The 18503-nt window shown below is 54.3% G+C and overlaps 7 protein-coding genes across 7 annotated transcripts; 3 read left to right on the top strand and 4 right to left on the bottom strand.

The window, feature by feature from the left end:
• Positions 1–243: 243 nt before the first annotated feature.
• BDZ99DRAFT_470718 (uncharacterized protein) lies at positions 244–1152 on the top strand (the record flags this gene model as incomplete). The annotated part of the gene is made up of 2 exons (XM_033721643.1): positions 244–1053; positions 1123–1152. The coding sequence occupies 2 exons, from the start codon at positions 244–246 to the stop codon at positions 1150–1152; spliced, it is 840 nt and encodes a 279-aa protein (XP_033584717.1).
• A 43-nt stretch (positions 1153–1195) lies between these two features.
• BDZ99DRAFT_374890 (uncharacterized protein) lies at positions 1196–3197 on the bottom strand (the record flags this gene model as incomplete). The annotated part of the gene is made up of 3 exons (XM_033714943.1): positions 1196–1720; positions 1891–2630; positions 2945–3197. 3 exons carry the CDS (start codon positions 3195–3197, stop codon positions 1196–1198), a joined length of 1518 nt encoding a protein of 505 aa, XP_033584716.1.
• Positions 3198–3886: 689 nt separating this feature from the next.
• BDZ99DRAFT_457475 (FAD/NAD(P)-binding domain-containing protein) lies at positions 3887–5521 on the bottom strand. Its single transcript, XM_033718682.1, has 2 exons — positions 4316–5521; positions 3887–4266 (listed from the first exon to the last, which is right to left on the bottom strand). The coding sequence occupies exons 1-2, from the start codon at positions 5228–5230 to the stop codon at positions 3964–3966; spliced, it is 1218 nt and encodes a 405-aa protein (XP_033584715.1). The 5' UTR covers positions 5231–5521; the 3' UTR covers positions 3887–3963.
• Positions 5522–5830: 309 nt separating this feature from the next.
• Positions 5831–7274, top strand: BDZ99DRAFT_565451 (uncharacterized protein). Its single transcript, XM_033727477.1, has 2 exons — positions 5831–5931; positions 5997–7274. The coding sequence occupies exon 2, from the start codon at positions 6002–6004 to the stop codon at positions 6920–6922; it is 921 nt and encodes a 306-aa protein (XP_033584714.1). The 5' UTR covers positions 5831–5931; positions 5997–6001; the 3' UTR covers positions 6923–7274.
• Positions 7275–7621: 347 nt separating this feature from the next.
• On the top strand, positions 7622–9778 carry BDZ99DRAFT_470714 (uncharacterized protein; the record flags this gene model as incomplete). Its single annotated transcript, XM_033721642.1, has 1 exon — positions 7622–9778. One exon carries the CDS (start codon positions 7622–7624, stop codon positions 9776–9778), a length of 2157 nt encoding a protein of 718 aa, XP_033584713.1.
• A 1498-nt stretch (positions 9779–11276) lies between these two features.
• On the bottom strand, positions 11277–13927 carry BDZ99DRAFT_23707 (uncharacterized protein). Its single transcript, XM_033713569.1, has 2 exons — positions 13115–13927; positions 11277–13056 (listed from the first exon to the last, which is right to left on the bottom strand). Exons 1-2 carry the CDS (start codon positions 13694–13696, stop codon positions 11383–11385), a joined length of 2256 nt encoding a protein of 751 aa, XP_033584712.1. The 5' UTR covers positions 13697–13927; the 3' UTR covers positions 11277–11382.
• Positions 13928–15124: 1197 nt separating this feature from the next.
• BDZ99DRAFT_484503 (P-loop containing nucleoside triphosphate hydrolase protein) lies at positions 15125–17760 on the bottom strand (the record flags this gene model as incomplete). Its single annotated transcript, XM_033722646.1, has 5 exons — positions 15125–15221; positions 15385–15445; positions 15523–15658; positions 15759–17070; positions 17294–17760. 5 exons carry the CDS (start codon positions 17758–17760, stop codon positions 15125–15127), a joined length of 2073 nt encoding a protein of 690 aa, XP_033584711.1.
• Between the last annotated feature and the right edge of the window lie 743 nt (positions 17761–18503).

Below are 18503 nucleotides of genomic sequence, written 5' to 3'. Positions count from 1 at the left end.
CTTTCGGTCACGTCTGAAGCTTGATATCCCATTCTGGGTCACAGCATATACGCCCACAGATGTAGCTATTCGACCTTGAATTGGTCTGGAGGATGAACAGTATCACGCAGGAAGAAAGAGTACATACTTCGTACCCAACGACGTTGGCTCGTGCACGTGCTTGAGAGTAGTTCGGCCGAGACCTAACCCCGCTCAGCCCTTTTTCTGACTGCTAGACCGCGCCGTTCGCCAGCATCCATCCCAATGCATATCAAAGGACCTTCCTGGCTAGGATTAAGACGAGGAGTGGGAAGACCAGTTGAATTCCATGATGAACCAAAAGTGGCAACTCAAAAGCTGGGAAAGTCGAAGTCCGTGACAGCCAACATTACGAGCCTTCAACAAGGAACATGCCAGGGCGGCCAGCCTGCGAGTCTTGTCACGCTCGGTTTTGCATTTGCAAATCATATCACGAGTGTACGATTTACCAAGATCACGGTTAAGGTCGTTTTCGAAGCAGTAACGGTGCCGCGCGACGCAAGTACTTCTACCAGTACCACCACCCAAGGATTGCTCGCTGCACATCAACACCCTGAGGTGCAGCATTTCTGTCCTGGAATCCTCGATACTAGTGCGACGACTGCGGATATCACCGAGGAGACAAGCATCAACCAATATGTAAAGCGCACACAGTATAAAAAAAAGCACTATTCAACGATAGAGGGGCAGAAATGGATGAACAAGCTGTCAAGCAGCCGGGACTTTGGCATGGCGGAAGGCTATAATGAGGTCGAGTGGACGTTGCAGGAGAATCACCTACAGCAGAATGGTCTTCAGCCTCAATTCAAGGTCGCCTGCCTATTAAAGCATGCCAGTGCCCGCTATCCTTTCCGAGCGAATATCACAATCAGCGCGGCCACGAACGCGACGCTGTATAAAGGAGCATCTGAGCAAGCGTATTTGAGTGTGTTATTTCGTAATTCCGAGTCCGATTCGCCGCAGGACCTGCGGAACTTTGACGATATGAGCGACAAGGATTGGGAAGGCATCGTTGATTATGACCATATATATGCTGTACGTAAATTCCGGACCCCCTACCGCGACACAAAATGACTTGGAAACCGGTGACTGATTTTAGTGCAGAGCTTTACGGCGATGCAGCTAGTTGACTGATATTTCTTTCCATCCATTTCAGAAGTATTGCGACAGCAAAACATCATGATCCCACGGTAATTGCTTCGTCGGGTTCCAGCAAGACGCGCGCCGGAAAGTGGACCGTCGGCTTTTGTGTCTCCCCAAGCCATGGTATCAAGATCTCCGAAAGAGACATATACTTCTTTGCTTCGGAAAAGAGCCCCAACGACACCCCAGAATTTGCGCCGGCGTGTTGCTCATAGCCTTCTGCTTTCATCCAAGATTCCAATAGGTCTTTCTCCAGCGCACAGAATTCATCTTCACGCAGCTCCACGGCCCTCGGAACATTTCCCTTCGAATGTAGCGTCCAGACTATTCCTGTACCATTTTGCAGTTTTGTGGAATATTTACGCAAAGCGGGGCATTCTCTCAGACCCAATCCAAGCAAAACGCGAACGGTCCAATGTATGGTCTCGTTGGTAGATATAGGTACGGTTTTAGGGTTTCTGTATAAGCCATGGGTATTCATCAAATATTGACCTGGTTTCCGAGATTTTGTGCCGCCTAGGAGGAACGGCCCTGTTACAGAGTTCTTGATGTTACCTATCTGTGTATTAGTCTCCACGCGTGGGGTTCTCTTCTAGTAAAATACTGGGGCAGCGCATCTCAGAACATACCAGCTCTTTTGCGAACAATGCTAGAGTAAGACACTGCCCAACTCGACTCGATCTGTGCGCCTACAGCGATTGAAGCAGACATGTCTACATTGACCTTGACCCCAAATTCCCGTTCTTTGGTCACAAACTTCTCCGTGCTCCCAATCTGCTTGTGAGAAGCAAGATGAAGCAGTGCCCTATGATCGAAGTACACGAATTCGGTTAGTTGGGCGATCATCCAGACTAACGTGAGATTTGCAAGGCCGGTGTCTTCGTAACCGCCTCCAACATCGCTGTGGGCACCGAGAAACCAGCATTGCCTCAGTTTGGTTCTTGAGTTGGTACTCCATACGGTAGGTTGAAAGTGTTTGCGATGCTCGTTCAGGGCTAGAGCTTGGACGGCGACATCGATGTTTTCAAGTAATGCCGAGTTCACAAAGGCCAATTTCTTAGAGGCTCGTTGCGGAATTGGCCCTGGCAATGGGACGCCGAGCGAACCAACGGTATCCCAGACAGCACAAACCTTAATCTTTACACCCCTCCGAAGCAGATTCCTATCTTCTAGCAGTCGACAAAGGCGGCGCATTCGAATTTTGGGTGTGCTAGGGGGTATACCGGGAAACATCGCGTCTTTCTCTCGCTTCCTGGATAACTGATTTGACCATAGTCCATACAGTTTGAGCATATAGTTCAGTCCAGCCTTCTCGAGCAGGCCCACATCTGTCATGAAAGACGCAATGCTCCGCACAGTAAAGGCTCCCCGAGAGAAGCCTATCAGTACGATCTCGTCCTTATTGCGCTCGTCTTCCAGATAATTGTGGCAGAGAAACGAATATGCATCTCGAATATTCGCCGATACGCCTTTCATGTAGGAGAAATATGTCAGTCACATATTCTAGTCACCGCCACGCCAGGCACGAAAAAAGTGGCACACTCATCAAGTACTCTGCCCGTGTGTACAGCTGTCTGCCACTGCATGGAGTGCTTCAACACATTTCCACATAGCCCAAGGCAAAGAGCATCTATCTTCTTTAGATCTCTGAACATACGTTGAAGCAACCCAAGTAGTGACAGACAGGTGTACACACAGGACAGCTTGTTCCAGAATTAGTGTGCCACCTTTTCCATGCCCCGCGTGTTCGCATGCTAAGTGCTACCTCCTACGGAGTACTCACCTCTGCCAGTCATACCGTCAATGATATTTCCGGGCTTGGACGTTCCGGAACCAACGCCAGTATGGTATGAAACGAGCTGCACAACACCTGTATCGCTGAGGCCAGGAATACATCTGGAAATGCGGCTGACGTTGGTTACCGGCGAGTCTGTGCTTATGCTGTCGTTCCATGTTCCGTCGCAGCATACTATCAACCGCTTGTTGGCTGCTGGGGGTCGAGGTGGGCCCGCGCCCTCCGCTGGATCTGCAGCCATTGTTGCTCGTTTCCCGCTGCGATGAGGATGGAGTCCTGAACCACAAGATGGAGGTGCTTGCGACGAAGAGAATCTGGGTGCCCGCCAAGAGGTGCGATCTTGCGGGCTGAGCCACCAGCGTCAAGGCGCATAAGCCACCAAATCAGCCGCAAAAGAGGGACAATTCCGAAAGTAACACCTCGCGATTCCGTGCTTTTAACATGTTCAGCTCAGCCTTGGTGTTGTTGTGTTTAGAAAAGGGTTTCCGTCGCTCGAATACCACCCATCCCACCTAAAGCTTCAAATTTGCACTAGACCTCCAGATATGCCTTGACGCTGTTAAGGTTGGCCCGTGCTTCGATGCACCACCACATTGTCTAAGCCCACACGCTGCGGGCTGCGGGCTGGGCTTGAACCCGTTGTGATAATCGCAGCTCACCTTGACAAGCACTTTACTAAAGTGAACAGGAATGACGAGTACCTGAAGTCTGCTTGTGTCGTCGACAACGCTTGTTGGTATCTGATCCGATCAATATTCACGACGATCAGGCATCGGAGTGTGTACACACATGGTGCTCACCAGTCCTTTTGTACGCAATTACAATTGACACACAGGTCGCGGGTGCTCATACCCCTCGGATGAAGTGTTAAGATCTCAGAGACAAGCTTTTCACAATGCTAGGCTTTTTGCATGTAAATATGCAAGTGTGTTAGGGCCCCAAAAGTAATTCCCTTAGTATACTAGTGCAACTATTTCCAGAAAGTACTCGATGATTAGGCGGTGATTCTAGTTAGGCAGCTCAATATCTCGAACATCAAACTGGAAGTCCCGCTCTTTCGTTCCAGCCATCAGCCTAATAAAAATCCACATCATCCACTCCATAATAACGGTCATTAGCCACCCTCGATCTCTTGCTGTCTCCCAACGAAAGGTAGCTTCTTTGTATACAGCGTCAATCCGAGCCCTTCGCAGGGAATCGTAACCTTGAAATATACGAGAAACGGCTTTTCCCTTATGATGAGAAACCAACCGCGAAAAGAAAACGACGTCTTCTAGGACCAGGCCAACACTCTCACCTTGCGGTGGCATCTGAAGCGGTATTAGCGGTAGCAAAACATACGCAAATGGATAGGCCTACAGCGTGTGCAGCATCCCCGAGCAGCAACAACCGACCAGAGTGCCAAACTCCATGTGGCGGAAGCTTGAAAACCGGATATAGCACCCAAGAGTCAACTTTCTGCATCCCAGTCTCAAGACACGGCATCGCAGACCCAGCGAACCTCCGCAAGATGTCGTCTTTAAGGGCATCCTGATCGCTGCCTTTGACCAGACATCCCTCTCTACTCCCCACATCTTTGGTCTCCGTCACAACAGAAATGTAGAGCTGCGATTTATCTACAGTGTAGAACGACATCAGGAAGGTACCGAACCGGCCAAAGATCGCGGCTGTGGAGTCGAACGGCAAGAGTTCCGATAGGCCACCTGCACTCAAGAAGCCGTAGGTGACGGCAATGCCGGTGTACACAGGCTTCCGTTCCGGCTGGACGAAGTTCATGCGGACGGAAGAATGAATCCCATCGCAACCTAGAAGCATATCTCCGACCACTGTCGTCCCATCATCAAATGTAGCTTCGACGCCGTCATCTCGCTCAAGCACCGATTCAATCCGCTTGCTGTATTGCACCTTCACCCCCGACTCTTCAAGCTCTTCCAACAGTGCCTCCAGCAGATCAGCTCGAAGGATCCGCAGCGCGCGATGCTTGAACTTCTCGACTTTGTCGAAATCAATTCGCCCGAGATTCGCTCCTGTCCGCTGAGAAATCACATCAATGTGATAGACTTCGCATCCTTTACGCAACAAGCGAGGGAGTACTCTTAGATAGTCCAGATAGCGAAGCGCGTTAGGCGTGAGGTTGATGGCACCGCCGATTGTCGTAGGCTCTGAGCGGATTTCGAAAACGGAGCAGGATATTTTGTTAAGTCGGATGAGGGCGAGGGCGGATGCGACTCCTGCGATGCCGCCGCCTATGATGATGATGTGTTTGATGGGCATTGAGGGGAGGTGGTGTTGAGTTCGTTTAAGAGAAGGACAAAGGAAGATATAACAGAAGGACATTATCGGATTTATATATCAATGCGATGGGACTAGTAAGTACGTTTCACCATCTTGATGCATATGAGGCGGCTGTCTGAAATCATCTCAACTCAAAAGGCGCCACTGCATGCTTGACTCGCCTTCACCTTGTAAAAGTATAGCATTTATTGGTACGTGTCTCCTCACCTGCAGCGCGAAGTAGCTGTTTCCGGGTAGATGGTGATGAGGGGCGTTATGGACGTGTAATGGATGGGAGTCGCGTTCAATAAGATTGCGATCAGAACGAGATGTAGATGCGAGGAATACGAGGAGCTAAAGATAGGAAACTAGCACGTGATGAGCTAAAGGCATCAAACTTCCTTTTGAACATTCTTTCACAGAAGGAATAGGCCTCTACGTTCCTTTATCCACCTTCACGGTTAGAAGTTCGAAATCGAAGTCGCTGATGTTGCAGATATTCAAAGATCACGTGAAGCCATGGTCCGTGCTGAAGAGCCTCGTTCCGTCCCATTTCACTCCGCCGTTGCCGCCCCTCCCTCCTCTGTTTACGCTTCATCACAACAACGAAATATCACAATTGTCGACAGCTTAACCGTCCACGGCCTCACTAAAGCTTCTAGCTAACCATTCTGATCACGAATAACTATCTTTCGAAGTCTGTTAGTCTCAGCAAGGCTAGCATTGCCGCCAATACTTCCCATATCCACAACTCACAATTCCACAGCCCCAATGGACTCGAACAGGGCACCCGTTGAAGATGAAAGGACGCCACCACAGATAGCCATCGCTTGTGCTTTTGCTTCTGCTTTGGCTCTTGCGAATGCTCCCCACTCTCGAATACCTCGGAAATATCGTACTCCACCAACCATACCTCAAGATTCGAAGCTTCTCACGCCTCCTCCTACTGCCTCCAGGCCCATAGCATTGCTCGTAGCTGCGGATTCTACGAAAGCCAGCTTCGCCGACCTGCCGCCAGAGATTCGCAACGAGATCTACTCCTACGTCGCGGCATCGTTCCCATACTCAATAACATTCACCGGTCCACACCGCAAGCGAACACCTTTCTATGACATACACCCTCAAATTAGACATGAATTCGGCTCGCTGTTCTTTGCAATACCCCGCACCTATGTATTCAGCGGATATGCCTACAATTCCCTAAGAATGAACAGGGCTGGTGCGTTGCGCGAAAGGTCCTTGGCAATCCGCAGGGCTGATGCGTTCTTCGAAAGTGCAGCTTTCAGACGCGTCATGGCCACAAAAACATCGAAGATTGAGCTAGTACTCAATTTCTCGGGGAGAGGCCACGGAAAGCTCACCAACGACCAAGCGGTAAAATTGGCCGCCAAGATAACACGCCTTGCCAACGACTGGATGTCCACGCAGTACGCACGGCTGGAAGGAGGCGCTGGCACTACTCAAGATTCTAGAAATGCACTTAAAGAGTTGTACAAGAAGATGGCTTTATTATGTAACACCCCAAAAGACAACTTCGACATTATCGGAAACCTACTATGTGCAGCACTCCCAAGAATGGTTTCTGAATGTCTGTTCCGTCCAGATAAAATATACCTCGACATTGCGATCGTATTCAAGGAGATAATGCTGTATGGGGTTACGGTGCAGGGCCGCTCTGAACGGGAAAAGTGATTCGCAAGAAAGGTTAGTGGGCAACTGGAGGTGTGCGGTCCTTGAAGTGGGATATTCCTATTCCTCCACTGCTACTTGAAGTACTCCAATATTTATTAATTTGTTTTGCTTCCAACGTTGAATGCAGTCATTATCAAGGCAGTTTTCAACGGGATGCTCGTAACCGATTGGCCATCTAGCCTGGCCGCCCCCATAGACATCTATTATCAAGCGTGCCATCGACAGAAAAGTCTTCAGTTAGTCTTCTTGGATGCAATATGATACACGTGCGAACGGTATGCAATATCATGCATGATGGAACCCTCGCCAACTCTAAACGGATCCGTGGCTCACGTGGGCTAGACTTCACCATTTATATTGCACACTTTTTCATAAGCCAAGTCTTGTCGAATCAGTCACCGCAAGAAGACAAAATGGCAGAGAACAACATTCACCATGAGGCTAACCCGATTTGGTGATGAATTCAACACTACTATAAATCACACGATGTGGTAACTGAAAATGTGATTCGGAAGCTAAGGAATCTTCATCGCAGCCTTAGTTCACCAACACGCCTAACCACATCAATCACGTTCCAAAGTGAAGGAAAGGCCACATAATTTTAGAGCCACACTCTCGTACTTTCTTCTCTAAACCTTCCATCCACCATCACCTGCAATTACAAGACACAGCAGCAATATCAACCACCACACGCGCACCATGAGCGACACCACACCCACCGACGAGGTGATCTCGGTGTCGTCGCCGGCATCGCAAAACGACACTCCGCCAGCTTCAAAGCCTACTGTGACGCTCTATAACATCCTCTATTCCCTCGTTTCCCTGTGGACTATATTTGTTCTCCCGAACGTCATCTCAAGTGGATTCCCGGCGCTCTTGAACATACCGGTGTCGACGTACGTCCAGCATGATTGCGACGTGTCGTCACCCTCCCCAGCGGCGTCGCTGTCGCCACCAATACCACCGTCTCCGTGGCCGTCTCCAATCCGCGCGTATAATCCTGGGTCCCAACAGCTCGACAAATCTCCCGATTACGAATTCGGCGACATTGAGGAGCGGGGGTGCGCTGTGTCTATTGAAAGCGCATCACAAGAATGTCAGATGAAAAGCAAAAAACCTAGGGACCTGAGGGGCCATGATACCTCTCAGCCCATACATGACAAGCTCGAGGAGTTGAAGAACTTGGGGCGAAACCCTGACATCCTGAAGCGCGCTCTGGAATCTGGTAACTCCCTGGAATCCAATGACGCCGTCGAATCCAAACACCCAGCCGAGCCTGTCAAGCCCTCCAAGACCACTGAGAAAGTCGAATCAACGGCCCGGAAGATCAAGCTGTTACAACTCGGGCACAAGGTCAAGAAGCACTTCGAAATTGGCTTCACTCGGCTAAAATTCCTTGCGTCCCTCCTCGACAATCAAATCGCCCGTCTGGAATTTTGGATGAAGCTCAAGACATTTGGAAGATTTGCAGAGCCGGCTAAGGGGATAGGCGCATCCGAGGTAGGCCCTGAAGCCTTTAAGGAAGCTTCTGATCTCCAGGACAAGCCTCAAGAATCCGTCGTCCAGAGTGAGAGTGGCAAGGCCTCGACTGAAGTCTCCCCCGACGAGCCGACCAAAGCAGACTTCCAAGCAACCCGTGTCTCCACAGATTGGATCGATAGCTTTAGAGAGTTCTTTGAAAAGGATTCACGCCAGCCCCAAGAGGACCGCCCCGCCGAGAAGAGCAGCACTTCTGACCACGTCTCCATTCCAGCATCTTTCCATGGCCTGCCCGAGGAGACAAACCAGGCGGACAAGAACGAGTTTCCAACAGGTCAGGATGGTGTCCTGGCAGGTCAGGCCGAAGATAATGTCTACAAGAGCTGTGCAACGCTCACCAAAGCGACGGTCACCAAAGCGTGGGTACGCCTCGGGACATATGCGCTGAGCACTCGCGCCCAGATCCGTGACTCTGTCCACCCATCAGGATCCGCGACAACGCTTAGTATCTTCATTCTCTTGGCCGCCCGCATCTTCCACACCATCGAAGTCTCCCTCGTATCAGCAATCGTAACGCTTTACATCGCCATCCTCTATCACGCCTCCGAGACCTTAGCAGAAGACAGCCCACTCCCCGAGATCCTCGCCATCCTATTCCTGCGGAACTCGCGGTGGCCGGTCTGTATACCGTTTTCACCATACTTACTTATAGCTCTCCTTTTGCTTCTGTCCCGCGACAGCCCCTTCGATTCCGCCGCCTCTGCGGCCGCTGCGTATGCCTCCTTCCTCGACTCCATCATGAGCGCCGCCCGCGAAGCTGTCCACAATGTGCGTCAGCGCGACATCGCAGACACGGTGGAAGACACGCTCGAGAACATCGGCTTCGCCATCAACGATCTCACACGGGCGTTTGTCACGGACCTGTTCATCCACCTCCCCGCTTTCGTCCTCGCCCGGCTAGCGTTCTACGCCGACCTCCTCTCCTCCGCCGCCGATGTCATCGCCAATTGCGCACGAGACGGGGGGAAAGCGTACGCGGAGCGCTCGGTTCTTTTTCCGTTTCTCAAGCGCTGTTTCGACGGGGCGTGGTCGGCAGGCATTCACGTCGCTGATCTAGCGATTGAAGCGAGCGGCTGGGTTAAAGACTGGCTTCGCGCCTGCGTTGGGACACTCACGATCAGCATAGAGGATTCTCGTACGAGGGAGATTGATCGGCGGCGGGACGCGAAGAAGAGCCAAGAAAGCTGGAGGAAGATCCGGGAGGCGAAGGAGCGTGGGAAGGCAGAGAGGGAGAAGATGGATGGCGAGGACTGGGTGGTTCACAGCCTAGAAACGGTGATGGAGGAGGACGAGGACGAGGGGTTCGTGAAGGCGTAGCCCCCGTCGAGCTAGGACTGGGCGTCTGCGGGTTTGGATACAGAGGTAGTTGTCGGCTTTACGGCTTTCCTGGTGGAGTACGCAGTAAGCGCCTACCATAGGGTTTAATTGAAACCTTGGATCTCTGCTTCTGCTTGTGATATAACTATTCCCACATCTGTGTCGCGGACTTCCACTACCTTTCTCTCTGCCTCCGGAATCAGATTATGCGAGTTGATACTTGACATTAGGCCTACCTCGCTACCATTAGATTGCGTAGGCTCTACTGGGCTCCGCCGCATCTCCAACCTTGAGCTATCCAGCTGCCTCGCTATTGCATTCGCTGCCACGTGTCCAACCACAGGGTTGGTTCACGCGGGGACCGCGCTATCACGTTGCCCCTTATCCTCCCCTTGCTTCCTCGAGTATAAAACCTCCCTCCCTCGCTCCATCTATCATTCCAAAGAGACAGAGCGCGCAGACTTCACAGTCTGCGATACAAGAAATCAAGATCGGGACGGACGCTGTGGGCGGGATCAAACTGCCCTTACAAGAAATCAATGGCCTCGTCTGTGGGGAGTGTTGGGGGATGCAACACGAAGCCACGGGTGACGCGATGGTGGGATCAACACAGCCGACAAACAGAACCATAGCCGAGTAGAGTGGAGAGGCGGAGCGCGGAACCTGGTGGGGGAGGTGGTGGAGCGCAGCGTCAGGGGGTAGAGATGGAGGGGTTTTTGGGAGGATGTGTGATGATAGCAATGAGCTCGATGGTAATTATGGGGTGGTGGTGGTGATCGTGATCCTTGTAGCGGCGAGGGCAAAAAAAAGAATCAGCCTCTGCGGGAATCGAACCCATGCAAAACCTTACCCCTCCACACCATATAGATGTGAAGGGGGGCGGGAGGCGAAAGACGTGAAGTACCTTACTTAACCCAAGTACTGAGGAGAAATCTGGAACTGTTGAACCACTGAGTGATCCGCTCCTCTTCTGACTGGGGGACTGCTGGAAAATAAAAATGTATATGTAGGTATCCTTAACTACTTGTGAAACCACCACTAACAATTTTTTAATTTTTTTTCGCGGCCCGAGGCCCGGGAATGTTTCCGCGCTTTCACACCTACCTCAGGTGTGACGTCATTCTGCTCAAGCTACGCATTCGAGGAGGTTTTGGGGGATCAAGGACATCTTATTTACCTTCCGCCGCGGCTTCCACATTACGAAATAATAAGTATCGGGATTTTTGGGAAGTCCATGAGAGAAGAGGGAAAGCGCCATATCCTTCTCTTCCAGCGAAGAGTGTTCTCGTAAGGCGGCTGGAGGAAGTAGACAGACTTTCAAGAAGGTGAAATAGGCGTCGAGAGAAGACGGAGGGCAGAAGAGACGATACACAGATTGAATAAGCACTTCCATTTTCCACGCTAAGCTGCTTAATCTACAAGACCTGAAAAGAAGAATAAAGGAAGTATCGACGGGGGTATCTTACAACACACAAACCTAAACCTGAAGTCTCATCCACAACTCAACCCTATTTTCGCAGCCAACAATCGATCCCTATCCGATCCCACAACCAGAACGTGCCATGTGCCCCGAGCTCCTCTTTTTTCTTTTGGAAAAGTCTCTCTCAGAACATCTCATTCTCCCCCGTATCCCTCCTCACCACCCCCGGCCGCCCAAAAAATTCCTTACTCCCCTCCTCCTTCGGCGTCGCCCAGACATCCGGACTCGTCACCTCGCTCCCCGCCGTACTCACGCCCATCTCCTCGTCCTCATCATCCCCTTCCTCGCCGCCTTCGCTCTCGCTCCGACTGAAGCGCGACATCACCCTCTCTTTCCCTAGTTCCCGCTCATCTCGTATCGTATCCCTCCAATGCGCACGCGGCGTAAGAACATGTTCCGTCTCGTGCGTGCCAAGAATACCGTCTGGACTCGGCGTCGGGTACGCGATGCGCGTTTGCTGGAGCATAGCGCGTAGTTCGGCGACCTCGCGCTGCAGCGTTAAGACCGTCTGTTCGAGAGCCTTGCGGGCGGCGCGCTCGTGCCGCAATATCGTGCTGACGGCTGCGATTTGGTCGGCTGCGGAGGGTTGGGTAGTACTGGATTGAGGACCAGCTTGTGAGTGGAAGGGCAAAGGAGCGGAGGTGGTCCGCATCGAGTGCGTCGAGCTCGGGCTGGTAAGAAACGTCGCGCCCGCCGGCAGCTCATCGTCATCCTCCTTCAGGGCCAACGCTTCTGTGCTGCTCTTCCCGCTCGATTTACGGGACTGTGGTTTCGATTTCAGCGATTTCATAGATGGAGGTCGCGAATCTGCGTCGTCGCGGACCGTGGATGCGCTGTTAGCGCGGCGCCCCTTTGGCGCGTTTTCTAGGATTATGGTTTGGCGGTGCGAACGGCCTGTTAGGCGGTGCAGCGATTGCTCGAGGACGAGCATACCGCTCTCGAGGCGTTGGACGCGGTCTTCTAGTTTCAGGGGCGCGAGTGAGGGGGCTGGAGATTCAACGGTCATATCTTTCTCTTCGTCTTCGCCTTGAGATTCAGAGAAGGACGATTTGAAGGCCCCGAAATTGACTTCAAATGGGACAGGGTCGGAGAGGTTGAAAGGGTCGTTTAAGGTTTCGTTATGATGGTCTACTAACGCTGCTCCTGGTAAATTCGTTTCTGGTGGTAGGGAAAGTGAAGGCCCTTTTTCTATCTCTTCAACGGCCGGATTTCCAGTGTGGGTCGTGTCGTCGCCTGTCGTAGGTCGTGGGGTCGCAGTGCTGTACACGCTGACAGAACCATCCATACCACTCGTCCGCCAGTACCTGATCTCTGCGCTCCGTCGCCGCGGGATAGAATCTTGCCGCGTGCTCAGTTCTCGCAGAGCGCCTGCGCTCCGCGACCGCCTTTTTGCGTGGGTGGGGCTGGAGAGAGCGATGCCGATTTCTGGGGATGGGATGCCTTCGTCCAGTGCTCTATCCTCGCTTGGCTTTACTCTTGCGCCGGTAGCGCTCCAGATGGCCGAGAGGGCGGCGATTTCGCTGTTAGAGAGGACGACGCTGGGTAAAGTTGCTCGGCGGCGATGGCGGATTGGATGCTCGAACGTCAGATAATCGTGTGATGGGCTCGATTCCTCAGGGGCATTAACATTCATAGGAAAGGGGAGATGGGCTCCGAGTGGATTTAGCGGTTTGAGCTCGCGCACCGGGAGGTCTGAAATCCGTTGATCCCGAACAGAAAGACTGCTCTTACTCCTCGCCCGGATCGCATTTGCATTCTCTTTGGAGCGATTCTGCACAGCGCTCAATACGCCCGGGTCCTAAATCAATTAGCCTTCACGCAGACACACAGCTACTAATACAGGCACAAAAACTTACGCTACGATGATACCCATGCCTCGCAACGCTCTCTCGCTTGACCTCGTCTTTCCCGCGCCGCCCAAACATCTTCCGAAAAACACTCTTCAGACCGCTCTTCCGCCGCTTCTTCGGTACAGCCATCTCATCTGCAGTCGGGCTGGGGGCTGGGTTGCGGTGCTGCTCCGGCTTTGACAGATCGGGCTCAGGAGGGTCCCGCTGCATCACATTGAGGTCGCGGATGGCGGTGCTGGAGCGCTTGTGCCGCAGTCTCGGGGGGCTGGGGCTGGCCGTGTCCTGCTGCTGCACGTCGGACGCAGGCGCAGTGTCGTCCCGATCACGATCGGCATGGAGGCTCTTCTTATGCAGGAGGCGTTGTGCAGCAGACAAAGAATCAGCGCGCTGGGGGAAGGGGTCGGTGTTGCGTTTGGCCGCCAGCTCCTCGTCGTCCTCATCGGTGGTGCGCGGGATGGGCCCGCTAATCTTGAGGCGGCCGCGGCGGATGGCTTCGGCCTTCCAAGACGAGCGCTCCAGCGGCTTCAGGTTCAGGTCCTGGGTTTGCTGCTGGCTCGGCGCGGCATTCGCGTTCTCGGGTCTGATCATGGCGGCGGCCGGCCACACTTTCGGGGGGGACAGGGACCAAGGGACGCAGACACGCGCAGGGACGTCACGCAGCGGTGGCAGGGAGGACCCGATTCGCGAGTGGTGCCATTGTCTTTCTAGTCCCTTACACAGCGGCGCAACCAGCGATCCAGATGATGCAGTGGGGTGGGGAGATGGGCTGGGAAGCTAGAGCATGCACGGCTCACGACATGAAAGCCCGCGTTGCACAGCGCAGGGCGAGAATAGAGAAAAGAAAGGAAGAAGTGGTCAAAGAGAGACTGAGTTGGACAGCGGACACGACCAGACTAGGGCAGCGGAGGAATATGTATCACTGAGGGGCTAGCCGGTGGAGCGCATTGCGCATGGAGATAAGACGGGGAGCGGTCGGGCCAGGAATAGGAAGCGCGGCAGGGCGCAGGGCCGGGAAGAGGCGTGAGCAGACCGGGAAGAGGCTTGTCGCTGCATGGTGAGAGGGCTGGATGCGTGCGGGAGGGTGGGGGGTGCACAAGCCTTTGCGCTCGTTTCAGAGGCGCCGGGGACGACGCCAGTCTGTCTTCGGCCAGCCCGTGGCGCCACCCGGCTGAGCGGTGCTGCGTGCGTCCCAGCCCAGCAGCTGGCCGCATCGTGGGCTTACCTGTATCGCCTGTATCGCCTGTATCGCCTGTATCGCCTGTATCGAAGTGCTGACACCGGCCCGTCGCTGGCTGGTGTTGTTGGAGGGCGACTGCGCGGGCCCTGCAGATGCCGAACATTCGAGGGGCCGTCGACGGCAGCGCAATGCATGGACAGAGCGCGCTTGAGGCTCCCTGCAATGTCTGCCCGGTGGATGGCGTGCATGCGCTGGAGGTTTGAGAGGCCGGCCCTGCAGAAACACGCGCTGCTGGCCTGCATTGGGGAGAGCGGCGCCATCAACGGCCGCCTGTCAGCGCCGAACCACGGGCGACGCCTTTTCCTGCTTTCCCGCCCAGCCAATAGCACACTATTGCCGCCGTCTCCCCACACAATAGTCCAGACGCCTGCTTCTGCGCTGGCAGCGTGCGCCAAAAGCAGCACATCATGGCCGACGTGTTGCGGCTCTTCACGCCGCACGCCGCAGCCTCCGAGTGCTTTGCTGCTGCTCCTCGGCCGGCTTCAGGATATGCAGCTAGTCATGGCCGTTGCAGCCCTCCCTGTCTCGCGTGCTGCTGTCCACCACTTCCCCCTGAGCTCCAGCCGATGCCACGCAGACAGACCGCCCCGATGTGCTCACCTGCACCGCATTTCACACCACCCCCAGGCACTCCAGCCCACACGTTCTCGCCTGCCCACGACCGCTTGCCAAGTTTGCGGCTGACCTCCGCCTTTCCGGCAGTGGTCTGCACTCGAGCCGCCCTAGTTCCCCGTCTCCACCAGCAGCCCTGTCCGGCACTGCAATTCTGCGATTGATCGCTATCCGTCGTCCACGTACACGTCGCTCACGTTGGGATACCGTAGGTCTGCGTGCTCCTCGAGGAACAGCATCCACCGCTTGAGGAACGGGGAGCCCCTAAATTCTCGCACCCCTTCATCAGCCAAACGGAGCACAAAACCTAGGATTTGAAAGTCACACGGCATGCACGCAAGGTATACTCGTCGCACAAGGCAAAGAAAATAAAAAGCAAAACTTAAACAAGTGCCGAGAACGAAGAGTGAGACGAGAAACCACGCACCTGCCGACTGTGTCCGAGTCCCCAATTACGCAGAGATGTCTCTTGGGCCGTGTCATGGCGACTAATGTTACCAGGGAAGGTCAGCGCAATCTCCTCGCACGCTTGTAGACACGGATTGCTGTCTTGGGGTTGTCCTACCGTTCAGTCGCCGCTTCTCGCCAAGGAAGCCTACCTCATGCTCTGCGTTGCTGCGCACCAGCGACACCACTACGGCCTCTTTCTCGCGGCCCTGGAAGCCGTCGACGCTGCCTAGCTCAATGCCTGGGAAGCGCTCCTTGAGCAATTGTGAGAGTACTGCTAGCTACAGAGCGCGGTCCGCTATTAGCATCATCTCGCTTGAAGTCGGTGTATTGCGCAATGCGGATCAAACGTACCTGCGCATTATACGGCGTCACTATGGCAATGTCTTCTGGTTTCAATCCCGCTTCGACGAGGTTGGTGACATGCAGTTTGACCAGCGCCGCTTCGAGCTCATTACTCTTGCTCTCTCCGAGATTCATGCCCTTGCCGGCTTTCTTCCCAATTTCTTCGTCCTCCGTCTTCTCCGGGAAGTCACCGCCTTGTGTGTCCCAGAACACTAACGGCTCCTTGGTGTCTTCTGTTTCTTTAACTTCATACGGCAGGCTTGTAAGTAGCCGTTCTTTGACAGCTTCCGCAGCGACAAGCTTCCCTTCATACAGCTCATCGGACGGAAACCTCATAATCGTCTCATGCATCCGATACTGCGTCGTTAGCATCCTTTTGATCGACGGGCCGTGTAGTTCCAGCAGGCGATCGAACAGCGTAGTCTCCAACGTCATGCCCTTGATAACCTTCCCCTCTCCCTCCTCCTTCTCCCCATCCTTCTTCCCCTTCTCCTCTTTCTTTTTCGCTTTACTCTCCTTCGAATTCAAGCTCTTAATCGTCGGCGGCAACTGCAAATGATCACCGGCCAGCACCAACCGACTCGCCTTCAACCACAGCAGCGGCACCCAACACTGCGCCTCGAGCGCCTGACTCGCCTCATCCACAATCACGACATCGAATTCCTGGTTCCGAAGATGGAAGCCGCCCGCACCATGCAACGTCGCCAGCACCACTTTACTCGACCTCACCAACCCCTCCACACACCCCTTCTCCCGCTCTCTGAACTCCTTACGTAGCTCCCGCAGCTCGTTGTAGATCGTCCTCTTCTCCCTTCCATTTCTGGTTTTGCGGATAGAAGCCTGTTTCGCGTCCATCTCTTTGCGGATGTCCTGCACGATCTCCGCTGCATCCGATGTTCGAGTTAGCACATCTAGAGAGTGGTTCAATACCGAGGGTAGTAAGCGCGCTGGATGCCCCAGCCGTATCATCGGCACTTTGTGACTTGCTAGCCTCTCTACGATGTTATCCACTGAGATATTCGAGGGCCCGCACACCAGCAACCGTAGGCCTTGCTTCAGCATCTGTAATATCAACTCGATGAGTGTATGCGTTTTCCCGGTGCCAGGGGGGCCGTGTATGAGCGCGACCTCCCGCGAGGCGAGGGCGAAGCGGATGGCGTCTTTCTGGGAGTCGTTGAGCGACGGGTCAATCCACTCGATTTTCATGGTGGAGAGGTCCGACGGGACAGGCGTGGGCGAGGAGTGGCCGAACAGTGTCGAAATAAACGGGGTCATTTCCGAGGAGGTCATATTGAGGAGTTTAGTCATGTTCTGGTTCATCCTGCCAGATACCATTAGCATACCACACCTCTACCTAACCTCCTCCGTCCACCTTCCGGGTACCGTGAAACATACCGTTTATACGTGACATCGTTCGCCAGCTTAACCCTACAACGAATTAGCCACCCCTCTCATATTCTCCTTCTCCCCCTGATTCCCCTTCCAACTCCATAGCAAGATTCGGAAGTACTCACACCCACACCCGCCCCCCCAACCCCTCCAACCTCTCCTCCTCCTTCCCATCCCCCGAACCTCTCCCCAACACCACCTCCACCCGCTCCCTCCCCACCTTCCCCACAACCCCCTCAACCCCCTTCTCCTTCAGCCCCGTCTTCTCCTTCTTCTTCGCCGCGCCCGCCGGCTGCTCGCTCACGGCCACGATGTCGCCCACGCGGATCCCATGCTCGGGGAGATCCTGCCCGCCATCATTACCCTTGCTCCCACCACTTCCTCTAGGTCCTTTTGGCGCAAACGCAGCATCGAGCGTGAGTTCGATCACAGTCTTGCCGCCGAGCCCGGTGCGTTGGGAGGAGAGGGCCAGGTTGAGGATCGCGAGGCCGGCGCGCGCGAGGGCGGCGGGCCCGGTGGAGGACAGGAGGAGGTGGGTTTCGGCGAGCTCGGCGGTCAGCTCGGCGGAGAGGAGGGCGAGTTGGGTGGTGGCGAAGGAGGGGATGTCGGTTGCGTTGGGCATCGTGTAGACGGGAGGTGGAAAGCTATGGTGGATTTTCTGGGGAGGTGGGAGCTTGAGGTAAGGTAAGGGAGGGGAAGGAGGGAAGTGGGGTGGCGGGGTCCTAGAATTTCTCGAGGTGGAAGGGGGGTTTGTTGATGGATGATACGTAGTTAGTTCGTGTTGAGGTAGATTTAGCTGTGGCAGTTTACTAACTATCCATGCAACCCACCGCCATCTCTAGCCAGCTGTTCAGATGGACGTTCTCCATAAAACTGTTTTCCTCACCTCCACCCCGCGCCGAGCCCCAGATCGCCAGGCACCGTCAGGCCGCACGTCCCCCCTCCACCACCGAACGCCAGCCAAGCCCTGCCTCCCTCGCCCCTGACACTAGCCATCCACATCCCTTCCATTACAATTCGCGTTGCACCCTCCAAACCATCCTCTCAAACCGCGGAAACCTCGCCCTCAAACATTCCTCCGACCGCACACCTTCCCGTTCAGACGCATACAAGCCCCGGGGCTCGCGCGGTGCTCGCAATGCGCACCTCCCGCATCTCCCGCGACACCTCCGCCGCGCTGGCTGCGCGCCAATCGCGTCCCCAGACGATTCGACAAACGACTCGACAACAGCGGGTGGAGAAGTCTTACAAGGCGGCGAGGGATGCGATGCTGACGGGGTATGTGGAGGGGTCGGATTCGGATCCGTATTTGTCGTCGTCTGAGGATGATGGGGGATCAGAGTTTGAGTTCGAAGGGAATGTGGA

The sequence above is a fragment of the Mytilinidion resinicola genome, assembly GCF_010093595.1.
Source record: "Mytilinidion resinicola strain CBS 304.34 unplaced genomic scaffold BDZ99scaffold_1, whole genome shotgun sequence".
NCBI classification, from domain to species: domain Eukaryota; kingdom Fungi; phylum Ascomycota; class Dothideomycetes; order Mytilinidiales; family Mytilinidiaceae; genus Mytilinidion; species Mytilinidion resinicola.
This window is presented reverse-complemented; position numbering and strand designations above follow the sequence as displayed.